Source organism: Megalops cyprinoides, chromosome 16 (assembly GCF_013368585.1).
Source record: "Megalops cyprinoides isolate fMegCyp1 chromosome 16, fMegCyp1.pri, whole genome shotgun sequence".
Taxonomy (NCBI): domain Eukaryota; kingdom Metazoa; phylum Chordata; class Actinopteri; order Elopiformes; family Megalopidae; genus Megalops; species Megalops cyprinoides.
In genome coordinates, this window is record NC_050598.1 from 3,138,264 (window position 1) to 3,152,500 (window position 14,237).

Consider the following 14,237-nt stretch of genomic DNA (forward strand, 5'->3'; position numbering starts at 1 on the left):
TGGCTTGGGCCAGGTTGCCATAGGAACCAGAAGAGATGTATAGAAAGCATCTTGCCATGTTTGAGTTGTGGTTTCTTTTTTCTTATCGATTGATTTGTGGGGATTTAATGAGGGGTGGTGTCTGCCAGGTGCCTTGAGTTGTAACTGCATGCAGATGGAGGGTGGGGAGACGCATGATCTCTCTGTTTGTTTGTCCCTGATGTTTTACCCGCAGCTTGTGCCCAGAGAGCCAAACTTAAATCTTTTTTGGTGTTATTTTTCTTGTTCTGTGATCCTTCACCCACACACACATATACACACTTTCACATTCATGCATATTCACTCAAACATAGTCACTCTCACACATGCACTCACACACACACACACACACAAACACACACACACACACTGTCTCTATGAACAGCCATTGACCATCCCTTCGTCTGTGCTGTGAAAATCTCACCAGTGAGGTCAAAGTCATACCGCCATGCCCAGAGCAGAACCAAGCCGAGTGTTTCCTGGGAAGAGCAGGGTGGCAGCCTAGGGCCCAGCCTGATGGGAAACACTCACCCAATGCTCTGTTGTTTTAAGAGCCAAGACTTCCAAATATATCGAAGGACTTGGCTTTGGGAACATGGAAAAACAGCCTGGCAATGGTCCCATCACAAGGAAGCTTTCTTTGGGTTTTTAAATATGCCTTCAATTTTACCAAACAGATCAGTTAAATCCTATTTGGAATTGCATGCCTATAAAATAGCACAGCCAAGGAATGCTTTGTAAAACATGGCAGGAAGCCCTATTTGTAAAAATAAATAAATAAATAAATAATAGGTTGAAGAAAATGTGCTGAACAATAAAAAAATGAGAAACATTAGTGATAAAAAGGAAAGCCACAGCATGATAACAAATGAGTATAATAGTAAATGACAGTTAAATAACTAAACAAGTAGCTTGATCTCCATTAGCTTACAGTGTGCCTTGGATGAGCATATGTTTAGCCTCTTTAGAGAATCTGTGAAATAAAAGAGACAAAAAATTTCTCTTGTCAATATTTCATTCTGGTCTAATCTTTATTTTAGTGACTGAAAAGGGAAAATAAGATTAGAATATAAGACCAATTGGTTTAATCTTTTTCTGGTTTTGTGGTAGAGTTCATACATGTCTCAATTATGGGAAGCATGTTTAAGAATTGTATTATATTTGGGCGAGGACTTATTTCTCCAATACTTGTTGTATAAAGATTCTGCATTTTCTCAGATAAACAAGAGAAAGCAATTGAATGTAACATCACCCTCTGGGATCAAGTAATTACATGAATGCACAATTTCTTTAGCTGTAAATAACAGGAAAGCTTTAAGACAGTGATTGATGTCTTGGCCTTTTTGTTTAACACAGGTACTATTGGAGATTATCAGATAGTGAAAGGCTCTGGCTTCATCTTATCGATGCCTTTGTCCTTCTGAGGTTGTGCAGATGAAGCCCATCAAAGAGATTAACTGAGCAGAGAGAAAGGCAGGAGATCTATAACAACACCAAACTTAGGCAGCAGTGTGGCGTAGTGGTAAGAACTGGAAGGTTGCTGGTTTGATTCTCAGCTGGTGTTGTGCCCTTGGGCAAGGTACTTAATTCACTATTGCCTTAGTAAACATGCAGTTGTGTCAATGGATAAAACTGTAACCTATGTAAATTGCTCTGGATTAGAGCATCTGCTAAATGACTGTAATGTAACTGAAGCATATTTTTTCCAAGATAAATGTCCGAAAGCATTGAGTGAAATATAACTTTTGCTCATTTTTTTGTAATAGCACATCATTATTAGTACTGAACATGATCATTATTTTGCCATTTAAATGGCTCAAACATACTTTGTAGGATCCAGAGAAAGTTTGTAATTTTCTTTTGAGTTAGACACCTTTCTGATCTTAATAGTATCATACCTAATTCCCCATTCTTTTTGGCTTCAGTATGTGATATTTGTCTTATCTTGTGTTCATCTCCCATTCTTTGTTCTGCATGAGTGTAATCATTCATTAATGATACATTTTCGGAGGATTTATTTGTTGCAATTTGAACTTTGTTATTACTGAAAAGGAAAAACTTTCAAGTTTACACCATCACGTTTTACACATTACCTCTGAATTTGCCAGACTCTAATTTAACAGGGACTCATGTCTGACCAACTGCTCTCAATTTACCCAACTCTCATACTCTCGGGTACCTTGTTTTGGACATCATTGTGCAGCTAGCTTTCATCCAAATTTGGTTTTAATGATTCTTATGAATTGCAATTCCACATTACAAATGTACTGTGTACGCTTCCTTGGAGTCCATGCACTCAAGATTTGCTTGATATTGTGTCTGTCATTGTCAGCCATTGCCCATCTGTTTGAGTGTGTCTGCTGAGTGACATGATAATTAATATCGTTATTTAGTTTAACAGTAATAATGTAGTAATGCAGGTTGCAGTGACAGTCTATGTATCTGTAACCCAACAGAGCCAGACTGCCCCAGCACTCTCTGCAGCAGTGACCCCACCCTGAACTGGGCCACGCGCAGACTAATGCATGAGAAGGAAGAAAACGACACTTCAGACCAGCCCCGTGCCGGTAAGCGCTGCCCTGCCTGACCCCTGACCTTGGCCCCCAGCCTCTCATCAGCCCCTGGAGAGTCACAGCCTATACTGATCTGGGTACACCTTTGCTTGAACATGGGTCTGCATATGTTTGTTATGAAATTAAGCACTTGCCTCACAGACACTGTTGTTCCCCTGAAAACCACGGCGATGCCACCCTACATGAAATTAGTCTAATTATTCAATCAGTGGAAAACAAAAAAATACTTCTTTTCTGCACAGGTAAGTGTATGAACTGAAGATTTCAAACTGTTCTGGTAGTATGTGATGGATATCATTCAGGCCTTATGGCTAAGAAGACAGTAGCCTAAAAACGTATTGTTTTCTCTGTTTGTTTCTTTCTATTTTCTTTGTTCATGTCACTTTTTTTGCTTCAGGGCTGTAGGCGGTAGAAGCCTCTTGTTCTTGCTCAGTTTTTTTTCCTTTCTTTTCTTGGTGTTTTTATGATGCTAAAATTATATCACGCCTGTTAGTGATCTGGTGGGACATGGTATTGTGTGGATCTTGTGAATAATCTGAAGATGCACAGGATATTTTTTGGGGAGCCAGGCCTCTATGGCACACTCATGTAAATTCCTCTCTAAATCCATTTACAGTGCCTTGCAATAGTGTTCAGACCCTTGACCAATTCTCACATTTTACAGAATTACAAATGATACATTGAAATTCCGTTCAGTGTGGTATTTTATTTACAGTTTCTTTATTTTTCTTAAAAATATTTTCTAACATAAAACCAGTGTCACCTTAAATAATAAATTTTGAGTTTCATTGTTTTTGTGAAAATTGTCAAATGTCTGAATACTTTTTCAAGGCATTACCTATACACAGAAGACAGCAGAATATTGAAACTTGGTGGGCATGTATATTTTGTTTATGCACTAATTTTAGGGTGAAAAACTAAATTTTTTATGCAGTTGAGTTCGGAGGATAGGCTACATAGGTTACCTTATTGCATTTGCTAAAACCCAGCCTAGTGGCTGGCTGCAGTCTGCTGATCAGCTTTTTTCATTGTTTCACATGGTTTGGATATTGCAAACATACAATAATATGGTTATGGTCATTTCTCCTATTCAGTCGTTCGCACAGTGTTTAAATCTTGCAAAGACATTTGTGAGATTTGTGTTGATTTCTGAATCTGAACTTGTAGTTTTGTCACGTCAAGTAAGATGGTGGCCAGATGATATACTTTACTTGGCTGAAAGGCCTTTTCTCTCATACAACCTTCACACTTTGAAAACAAAGGTTACTGATGTTAGGTTATTTTTGATAGTACGGTTGAAATTGATAGTAGCGTTGTGGCGCACTGGATAGGGAGATGTGCTTTCTTGGATGACTTGCCTATTAGGTCCACAAAGCGTTCAGCCTTATGCATCTGAATTACAGACGGTTTTGCCACACACATTGGTGCCCATATTATGTCTGGTTAATACATGTTTATGTTCCTACAGCTCGTTTATCTTTCTCTATAACTCGCATAATTTTTAAATTCTTGTCACAATATGTCTTGGCCATATTTGTTATGGCAAATGTGCTGAGGTTGCTTGATTTCTCTTGAATTGTCAGCTGCATTATCTTAAAATCTTACTCATAGTGCCATAATATGACACCCTGGCTTCAGTCACCTTATTACATAAATTAATTCATGATATGTCTTACATACATTTCAGCTTTGAAGTGTTAGCAACAACTTCTTTTTTGCATCTCACAGACATCAAGTATGCCCAATTATGCATGCATATTGTTTTTGCTTCAAGACTACAATGCAAGGTCTTCCACAAATGCATTTGCATTTGCATTTTCCACAAAAGTATTTTCCAGTTTATTTCACAAAAGATACACATGTCAGGCATGCTCTCTCCATCTCTGCCCTTTTGTCACTGATTGTGGTATTGATCCACACCATTTTTGCTTAGCAGAGAGTTTTCTTCAGAGCAACTGACTCAGAATTTTTACACATTCTCCATTTACACAGCTGAGTCTTTGCAGAGGCAATTTGGGTTAGGTACCTCACCTAAGGGTCTGATAGCAATGACCCAACTGGGAATTGACCCAGAAACCAGGGTTCGAATTACAGGTGGAAATGAGGGGGTCTGACCCCCCTAATTAAGACTTGGACCCCCCTAACAGCAGTGGCGGCGGGTGAGCTGGAAACAAGGGAATGCCCGACTGCCACCTTTAAATCTTATCATTACTTTCATCCTGTTCCCCTTTATCCTCCTTGATTAACAATAAAACAAATAATTCACAGAATAATCGACACCAATAGCATAATTAGAATAAATGCTTATGCTTGCGAAACACGGCAGATTGTCTGTCGTTTGTGTGCTTGCGAAAGCTACAACGTGAGATTGTTTAATTAACAAGGATGGCATTTATCGATTTAAATTACGTTAAATGCTCATGACACATGAACATGAACGTTATTGTCCATTGCGCTCAACCTAACCTAAAAGTTTATTCTCAGTAATTTAAATCGATTTCACTACATTTAGCTCCCTTTTGTAATTTGAATTTTGTAACACAAGAAAGCTATAATGTGAAACATTTAAGAGAAAGCTTTGGGATTACTTGCCACTTAATTATTCAAATTGCCATCCTTGTTAATTAAACAATGTCATGCTGTAGCTTTCACAATAGCACACAAATTTCAGACAATCTGCGGTGTTTCGTGAGCATAAGCATTTATTCTCATTATGCGATTGTTGTCGATTATTCTGTGAATTATTTGTTTTATTGTTAATCAAGGAGGATAAGGGGGAAAAGGTTGAAAGTAATGATAAATTTAAAGGTAGTAGTCGGGCTTTCCCTTGTTTCCAGCTCATCCACCGCCACTGCTGTTGGGGGGGTCCAAGTCTTAATTAGGGGGGGTCAGACCCCCCCAATTCCACCCGTAATTCGAACCCTGCCAGAAACCTTTGGGTTGTTAGTCCTGCTCTTTACTTCTATGCCAAACTGCTGCCTCTACTTAGTAGTAAAATGCTTGCGTTGTGTTCCCATGCCTCATATAGTTACCAGCCAAACCTAAATATGTAACCCTAATCCAACAGGGAACACTAGACTCAAAATCAAATAACTATTGTTATGGTGATCTTGAATTGAAGTCAAAGTGTGTCTCTGAATCTGTTCATGTTAACCAGAGCTAAACCCAAAAAATTTCCTTTATGGTGGATTTGTGTGTTTTGTCTCAGTTTCATAGAACACTTCCTGGAAAAGGTTTAAATTTAATTCACATCTTATACTCTGTTGTGAAAAACATCTCAAATAAAAATGTGGCTTTGTGAAGATGCTTTCCTTCAACCCAGTAGAACCGACTGACAGTGCTGTTAGTCATGGGTGGCATTGCAGAGCACTATTAGACACACGTTTAGTACAGCACTCCTCTGCACATGTGCTGTCTGTGAGGCGATGATGTCATCAGGGCCTGTAATGTCATAGACAACAATGAAGTCATCGATACAGGGACAAAAATGTTGAGAATCTGATAGCTCTGGGGCTTCTGCCATCACAGAGATCACAGTGCTTGTGTTTTCATTCGTTCATTTCTTGCTGTGAATTACGCAGGCAGGAGATGGATTCATCCAAACATACAACAAAAGCACTGTAGTTCAAATCACTTGTTGGATTACAAGGTAGCTAACCCATCTTAAAAGCACAGCATAATAATGTGTTGCAGTGCATGCTTAAGTACACGGTAATGACACACACACACATGCAATGTATAAAACCCATATACAATTAAAATATTCCTCAGTAAATTACATCTCATAGAGGGCAATAAATAGCCCTCAGAATGACAGAATAAACTCTGAACCATAATATGATTTGCAGCTAATGCCACTAATGTTGCTATTAGCATAAGCATGCCATGAGTGTAATCATCTCCTTAGTTTCATATGAGCAATACAGATGAAAAACTATATTCCTGTAACTCTGCTAATGGGGAGAATCTTAGTTTTTAATATCTCATTTTTACCACTAATAAGCAGAAAATTATGGTATTATCTAGCTATGAAGGACAGCTGTAGGTAGTGATCTTGTCCAAAGGCAACTTTAATTACCATGTGGTTTGGGAAAATTAGATATGTACAGCATTTCAAAAACTTTGAGTATATTTCACACACTTCTTTATCAGCCATAAATGCTTATATACAATGTATATGAAGTATATGGGCATATAATTCATATGCCTATGCCCACCTACAACGAAATTACAATTGTGCTTATCCGGGGTACCTATGACTAAGATATTAAACTATTCAGCCACGGTACCTATCACAAGGATACCAATGCTTTCAGCCACAGTACCTAACACAAAGATATCAGTCTGTTCAGCCATTGAGTCTTAAATGAATTGCAGAGACTGTGGCTCAGCCAAGGCCTACTGCCAGCACAGAGGGGCAAACTATTTTTGTGCTCATCAAAATTTCACACCTGAGACTGAAAAAGCAAGCAAGCCTTCTTAAAACAGCTGAACATAATTTAAACATCAGATCTCTTCATATTCTTATTTTCAAGGTCTTTTATCATTTCTCTTTAACCCAAATTATACACACAGGGGTTACAGGGGCACAAATGGCCCACTCCACACCTCTTCTGATCTAACATAGTACTGTATATCATTGTGTTTTCTGAAATATTTTTGTGTGAGTATTATCAGCAATCACTAATCACTTGTATTGGCTCTATTTCTCCAGGTGCATCCTAGTCTGTAGCACAGAGTCACCAGTCATTCTACCCCACAGTTGCCTGTAACCTCTGATTTGAATTCTTTGCAAAATGTTCTATGATTATCTGTTCTGTTAATCTCTGTGGTTTTGTCTGTATGTGCACCTTCCACACAATGCAGAATTTAGTTGCCAGTGGACATTAATTACAGTTACATTGAATTACATTTCTATCATTAGCAAACACTCTTTTCCAGAGTGATTTACAATTTCTTCCATTTATACAGCTGGATATTTACTGAGGCAGTTGCAGTTTAAGCACCTTGCCCAAGGGTACAACAGCAGTGCCCCAGCAGGGAATTGCCCCATTGACCTTTTGGTTACAAGCCCTGGTCCTTACCATTACATCATACTGCTGCCACACTGCAACATTCATGTTGGTGATATACCTTGAATGATCAGTCCAGGACTGGTTTGGCAAAAACCCATATTCTTCCTATTCCTGTCTCTGATCCTTTCTTGAATCCTTAATCCTGACTGCTGCAGGCCCTCCGTCCTTATAACAACAAACCCTGGTCAGATGGGAAAAAACTTTAAGATTATTCCCTGACACCAGGAAAAGGCAGTTGAGACACTCATGTAAAATGATAAAAGAAAAGATAACATTGGCATTACACATAAGGCATAAGTTCATCTACAGTTCATCAGAATAGTTCCATTACACAGCCAATTAGGCGGACAGGGAATGGAAATGTTGGCCTCAGCCACCCCTCACCCCTTCTGAGAGTGGAAGTGAAATAAACCCTGGTTTCCCACACCTTCCTTGAGCTGTTGGATCAGCCAGCCCTCTAATTATCTGGGACTGCAATGGGAGGTGAAGTGGCTAGAAGAGGTTTGAGGGGACCTGATCTGAGATCAGTGCCTGTGTCCCTGCCACGGATGAGGGAAGAACAGGGCTGCCTCTCACAAACCCTGACACCATCCTCAAGGGGTCTGGACCTGCTCTGGCAATGAGAGTGCATAGAAGGCATGCCAGGCCACAGGTTAGGAACCCATGCACATCTGGAGAATCCCAAGGGGAGGACTAAAATGGGGAAACAGTGTCCTGGATGGACAGGGTATAACAGAGTAACACACCACCACACTTTGTAGGTTTAGATGTAAGCAGCAGTGTGGCGTAGTGGTGCAGGGAAAGGCTCATTGCTGAAATGTTGCCTGTTTCATACCCAAGTGGGGCAAGGTACTTACTCTGAATCACCTCAGGAAATATCCAGCTATATAAATGGATAACATGTAAAAGTTGTTATGTAAATTATGTAAGTCACGGTGGATAAGAGTGTCAGCTGATTTAACGTAAATCGTCAAAATACAGTATCTGATGTTAGAGAAGTAATGGAACATCAATGACAAATGTCAGCATCACCACTGTCCTACCAGTCACTGTAGGTTGACATTGTGCCTGTGCACATGTTTGTGTGTGTGTGTCTGTCTGTGTCTGTGTATGTGTGTATATATATATTATGACTCAGTGTAGAAGGGAAACTCTTCCCCACGTGATCGGAGCAGAGATTGCAGTAATTATAGAAGCAGCTTCCATCTGCAGCCAGACCAAGCGAAGCAGAGAAAAGCTCTCACATTCTCTGTGTTAGAAAGGGGGTATAATGGTTTGTATTATGGCTGCCAGAAGAACATCTATGTGCTAGTGCTTACATGTAAAGCAGCATGCATTTCTAATGCAGCTCTTATTCCTGCAACCCAAACCCTGCTTTTTCTTTCCACATTGATTGCCTCATGTTTTCTGTGAAGTACGGCAACTTCAGCACATTGCCTTGCCAAAGGAAATGCAGACTTTGTATGTAATTTGCTTTTTGTTCTAATTATGCATTGTTAGTTATCTAAAGAATGCACCATTTCCGAAGACAGGCAGCCTGAGGCATTCTCTAACGTGACTGAAATATTCTTACGCTGCAAAAAAAGGAACATTCATGATTTCCCTTGCATGTTAAATAGTCTCCTGATTATTTGTTTGAGAAAGTGACTTTATGGCACCTGGCTTTCAGTAGATGAGTGTCATTTTGTGCCATTCAGCGATCAGAGTCCTCTAATTTTCAGTAACCCCTTTCCCTCTGAAAACTGTATTACATTAGGGTTGCTTGGCAGTTACACTGTGTCATACATAGCTTGTAAATGTCACTTGATTTCCAGTCATGCATGTGGATATTTATTCACTTTCAATACCAAGGGTACAACAGCAGTGCTTCACCAGAGAATCAAACCTGCAACATTTGGGTAATGAGTCTTGCTCCTTGCTAGAAGGGCACATGTTGTGTGCCAGAGTGCAGTGTTGATCACGCAGACCTTACATCCAGGACATTCATACACTGCACTGCCCTTGCTGGTTCAGTTCATCTGGGTATTCATGTTGCTGAAGACTTGAGATATTCCTCTTAGTGCTAATGGGAGTTGCTACTTGGTACTTGCAGGAATCAGAGAATTTTTAGAAGAATACTTTGTTCAACCATGGCAAGGACAGAATGTTCAGTGTAATATAGTTAAACATTAACACACACACACACACACACACACACATATGTGTGTATATATATATATATATATATATATATATATATATATGTGTGTGTGTGTGTGTATGTGTGTGTGTGTCTGTGTAAATGTAAAAATATAACATTCTGGATATTACCCAGTTGCAGTGATTTAGGAAGACAGAGGTGAAAAAATCATTCTGTGTAAAGCAATGTGTACATGTGGTGTGTAATGACAATGTTGTTCCCTGGAGACAAGGTGTTTGCTAATAGAGGACATTCTGCTTTTGCTGGGTTGTGCTAACACACGTTAGGGTCACTCTGGCTGCTCTGCCTTACCCAATGGTACACACTCGTTCTGTTTGATTAAGCGTCAGTCTTTCTTACGGTTATGAATTTTAATCTTTTTCAGTCCACAGCTGTATTGCGTATCAGTGACAGTCAAAATCAAAAAATGTAACCTGCAAGGATTTATTCTTATCTCCATTAATTACAATCTTTACATAACCTGTTTACTGGAATAAGTTAAAAAAATCTAAAAAAGAAATGAATGTCACTCCCGACTTTAAATTTCACAGAGTGGATTTTTTATTGATTTCATGACAACGCAATGCTTTGTCATCTTCTAAATCATAAAAGCAGGACAAAAAATTCAAGCATTGTTTCATTGAGATTTCACATTGTTTCAAAGAGCCAGTCATTAGCCAAAACCCAAGATTTTATATTACGCAACAAGCAGGCAAACTTTCTTAGGAAACTCCCCTCCCGTCCGAGCGCTTCGTTCCTGGTGCGTCTCTCCCTGTCTCTCCCTCACCCTCTCTTTTGCCATTCCTTAAAAGGATGCAGGCAGCCGCCTGTACCCGCAGTCGAGTCCCTTTGAGGCCAGCGTTGCTAGGCAACTGAATGCTAAATTTTTAAACCAAGGGTAGTTGCATTTCATGCTTTGAAAGCGGCTGGGCCGAGACGCAGGGGAATATCGCGTGGAAGAGAAAAATAGAACTTTAAGTCTTTATTTTTAGAGGTGTCAATGATGATTGCACAGATCTTGTATGGATTATTTAGTTGTGTTTGACAATGAGGGGAACCAGTTGGCTGAATGACTTTTCTTTCACACAGAGATTATTTCAGCTTCCGCTGAAGAACAGCAATCCCGAGGTCACCCCAAACTGTCTAAGAATGCTGTTTCTCGCAGACCTTTGATCCGTCAAGGGAGCAATTAAGCACGGCTGTCAAAAACAATATGTCAGCGCAAACTGTAGAGATGCTTGTCCTTTCTCAAACAGCAAAGGGAGTGAATTATTTTGATGGCAAAATCAATATAATAATGATAATGTTACAGATCATGGTATTAATATTACCAACTATGGGAATTAGTATAATAATTCTGTCCATTCCATGCAAATAGTAATATCCCATAACAGCATTGACGGGGTGGAGAGATTGGGGCCTTCAAAGACAGCTCGTTTTAACGATGGCTGTCATAGATGCTGGCTGATGGTGTGACATCATTGTTAGTGTAGCGCATTGGCACCTCTCACCCCCGCAAGCTCCGTCTCTCTCCCCCTCTGTCTCTGCATGCGCCTCTGCAAAGTCGAGGGTCAGGAATTGTATCCGCAGATTTTTAATTTAGTGTTCTGTTGAGCTCCGCGGCCTCCATGTACGGTTCTCTCTTTCCTTGGCGAGCTGCATCCCTCGCTGGGTGCGTTGTGAAGCACCTTGCCCAAGGGTGGAACAGAACTCTATCCGCTGCACCGCACCCACTGTCTTATGCACTGTCTCACGCACCCTCCCATTCCTGTGAAGATCCTTTCTCCCTTTTTTGCCAGTTTTCGGTACTGTACGTCTTCCCTATAATGCCATTGTCACAGACTGTTAGCATTTCAGTCAGTCGCAAAGTGTGCGTGTTTGTGTGTGGGCCAGTGGTGCTAGCAAACTAAATCTATCCTGGAGAACCCCTCTGTGGAGCTTTTCTTCCATGCACCAAGGGTGAGATGGGAAGAAGCTGTTGAGGAAAAGGGAAAGGCAGAAATTAGGAAAAATGGTGCCTCCCCACAGTGCGCCTAGCGTGTAGTAGAAGGAGCTGTATTTCCGTGCCATACATGCGTCCTACAGCGGAGGGCCAGCGCATCGCACCTGCTGCAGGATTAGAAGGTACAGCTTACTCCTCCTGTCCTGTTTACTCGCCCTGTTGCAACACAGTGGTGGGTCAAGATGTAACCGCAGGGGGATTAGAGCAGACAGACATGGGGAGCCTGTCAGCCTGCTGGCTGTGTGTGGTACTGCAGGTCAGAGAGAAGGAAGAGGCTCAACGGGATCTGCTCTTTTGTTATACCAACCCCCCCCCCCCCCCAAAAAAAATAAAATATACTTGTCTCAGACCATTAATTAATTAATCAACCCTATACTAAAGTTTTAGATGAGAATGAATGAATTGAATGGAATGGAATGACTGGGTTTAATACACAAGGCGAATGCTGTAATGCCATGTGTAAGAAAGGAGCAGCCATTGTTGCAGGGACTCAAGTTAGTCTCCTTGTGTCTGCCCATTGTACTTCCCCCCAATGTAGTGGGGTCATTGAGGAACAAGAGAAAGGGATTCTTTTTTCTTGAAAAAAAAGGGAAAAAACAAATGCGCAAATTATTTTTAATATGAAAAATCTGCTAATCTGGCATCAGAATTGCTGAAGGGAGAGGCTTAGATGGAATCCTTTCTGTCGTTCCACAGGTACTCAGTGTTCTCGTAAACACTACGTGGAATGTAAACCAGTTAAGCAACGCTCTGATGCATTCTACGAGTCACTAAAGAGTAGCCAAAGGGAGAAGAGTTTCTGGGGTACACAGTGCTGGGGACATTTTAACTCAAATTAATCATCTGAAGAGGTCAGGAAATTTAAGATGGAACATATAATCTTCAAATTATCATCAAGTGTTCTCTGACCATAGGCCATCACGGAGTTAGCTGAAAAATAAAAAAGTGGATTCCCCAAGCAGTGTGTGAGGTTAACTGAGACAAACCCCCCTGAGCATGCTAGTTTAGTATTCATAATGAGGCCTCTGTTGCCCAGGTGCTGGTGTTGTGTGATTTATTCAGAACACTTGAACGCAGATTACCTCATCTCCTCATGTCCTCTGTCTTCCCTTCTCTAGCAGTCAGCGGTGCTTTGTGTGTGTGTGTGTGTGTGTGTGTGTGTGTGTGTGTGTGTTTTCCTTTGGGATTGCGAGGGCCGATATGGATTGTGAGCCCTGTGCTCATGGAGAGATTATGCTGCCATCCCTTTCTGATCCCTTCTGACACTTTATTGGATCAGCCACTGCGTGATAAAGTCAAACCTCAATCTGCCAAGACACACGGAGAAGCTGAACCTGTGGCTGTTTCAATCTGATCATAGCCCCATGCACACACACACACACACACACACGCACACACACACACACACACACACACACACACACGCATGCACACACACACACACACACATACACACATGCACATCCACATACGCACACGCATACATGCACACACACACAGGCATACAAAGGCACACAGGCCCACACACAAACACACATACACCACCACCAACACCCCCATGACCCCTGAGACTTTGATCCCTGAATGCACCCCAAAGCGCTGACCCAAGATCAGACATCCTAACCTCTGAACCTATCCTCAATCATTTTGTGCATAAACTTGAAACTGACAGAGGGCCAGCACTCAATGTGCCAAGGACTACAGATGAGAGGGTTGCAGAAATATTTGACTTCTAGGGTAGTTGCATTTACAGTGGGGAAAGTTTTGAGGGAGTGGTTTAGAATGAGATATTCTGTGTGATTTATTATATCATTGGGCAAACTGTTCTTGTGATGTCACAGCCCTAGCCCACAATTGGGCAAACTACATTTATGATATCAGACAGGCCATCATTGGACAAACTGCACTCGTGATGTTCACAGTCTTAGCCTACCATTTGACAAACTACAATATGCCAGCCCTCATCAGTGCTCTGAGGGCAGAGGTCACAGATCAACCTCAAACCCCAAGTGCATTCTTACCATTGTGAAGCACAGTTGTCTAAGTCCAGTTGTCTAGCAGAGCTCTGATTTTGTTCTCTGAAAGCCTCTCGCAGGAGCCGAGTCTCGCGCCCAGCATGGCCAAGCCCCGTCGACTGCATCAAATCAGATAAAAGCCGGCCAAATCAATCAGCAGCCGTCCCCGGTGCTCAATAACAAAAGCTTCTTACGGAGCTGGGGAAAAGGAGGGCACGCTCTGAAAGAGAAAGCCTTGCCGGGTCTGACACGGCTCTCCCGAGGACGGCCAGCAAAGGGGTCTATTTTCAGACACGCGCTTCTCTTCTCATAGATTTTTCACTCCTTCTTCACTTTTTCTTCCCCCCCCTTGCATTTCATACACAGTCCTCTTTT

At 41.2% G+C, this 14,237-nt stretch overlaps 1 protein-coding gene across 2 annotated transcripts in view; it reads left to right on the forward strand.

Moving 5' to 3' along the window:
* slc24a6a (solute carrier family 24 member 6a) overlaps positions 1-14,237 on the forward strand; it is a 51,510-nt gene that overhangs the window by 14,845 nt on the left and 22,428 nt on the right. For both annotated transcript variants that reach the window (XM_036548725.1, XM_036548726.1), the window contains one exon: positions 2,475-2,585. In XM_036548725.1, the coding sequence (XP_036404618.1) occupies positions 2,475-2,585 (111 nt within the window). The remainder of the gene's footprint in view (positions 1-2,474; positions 2,586-14,237) is intronic.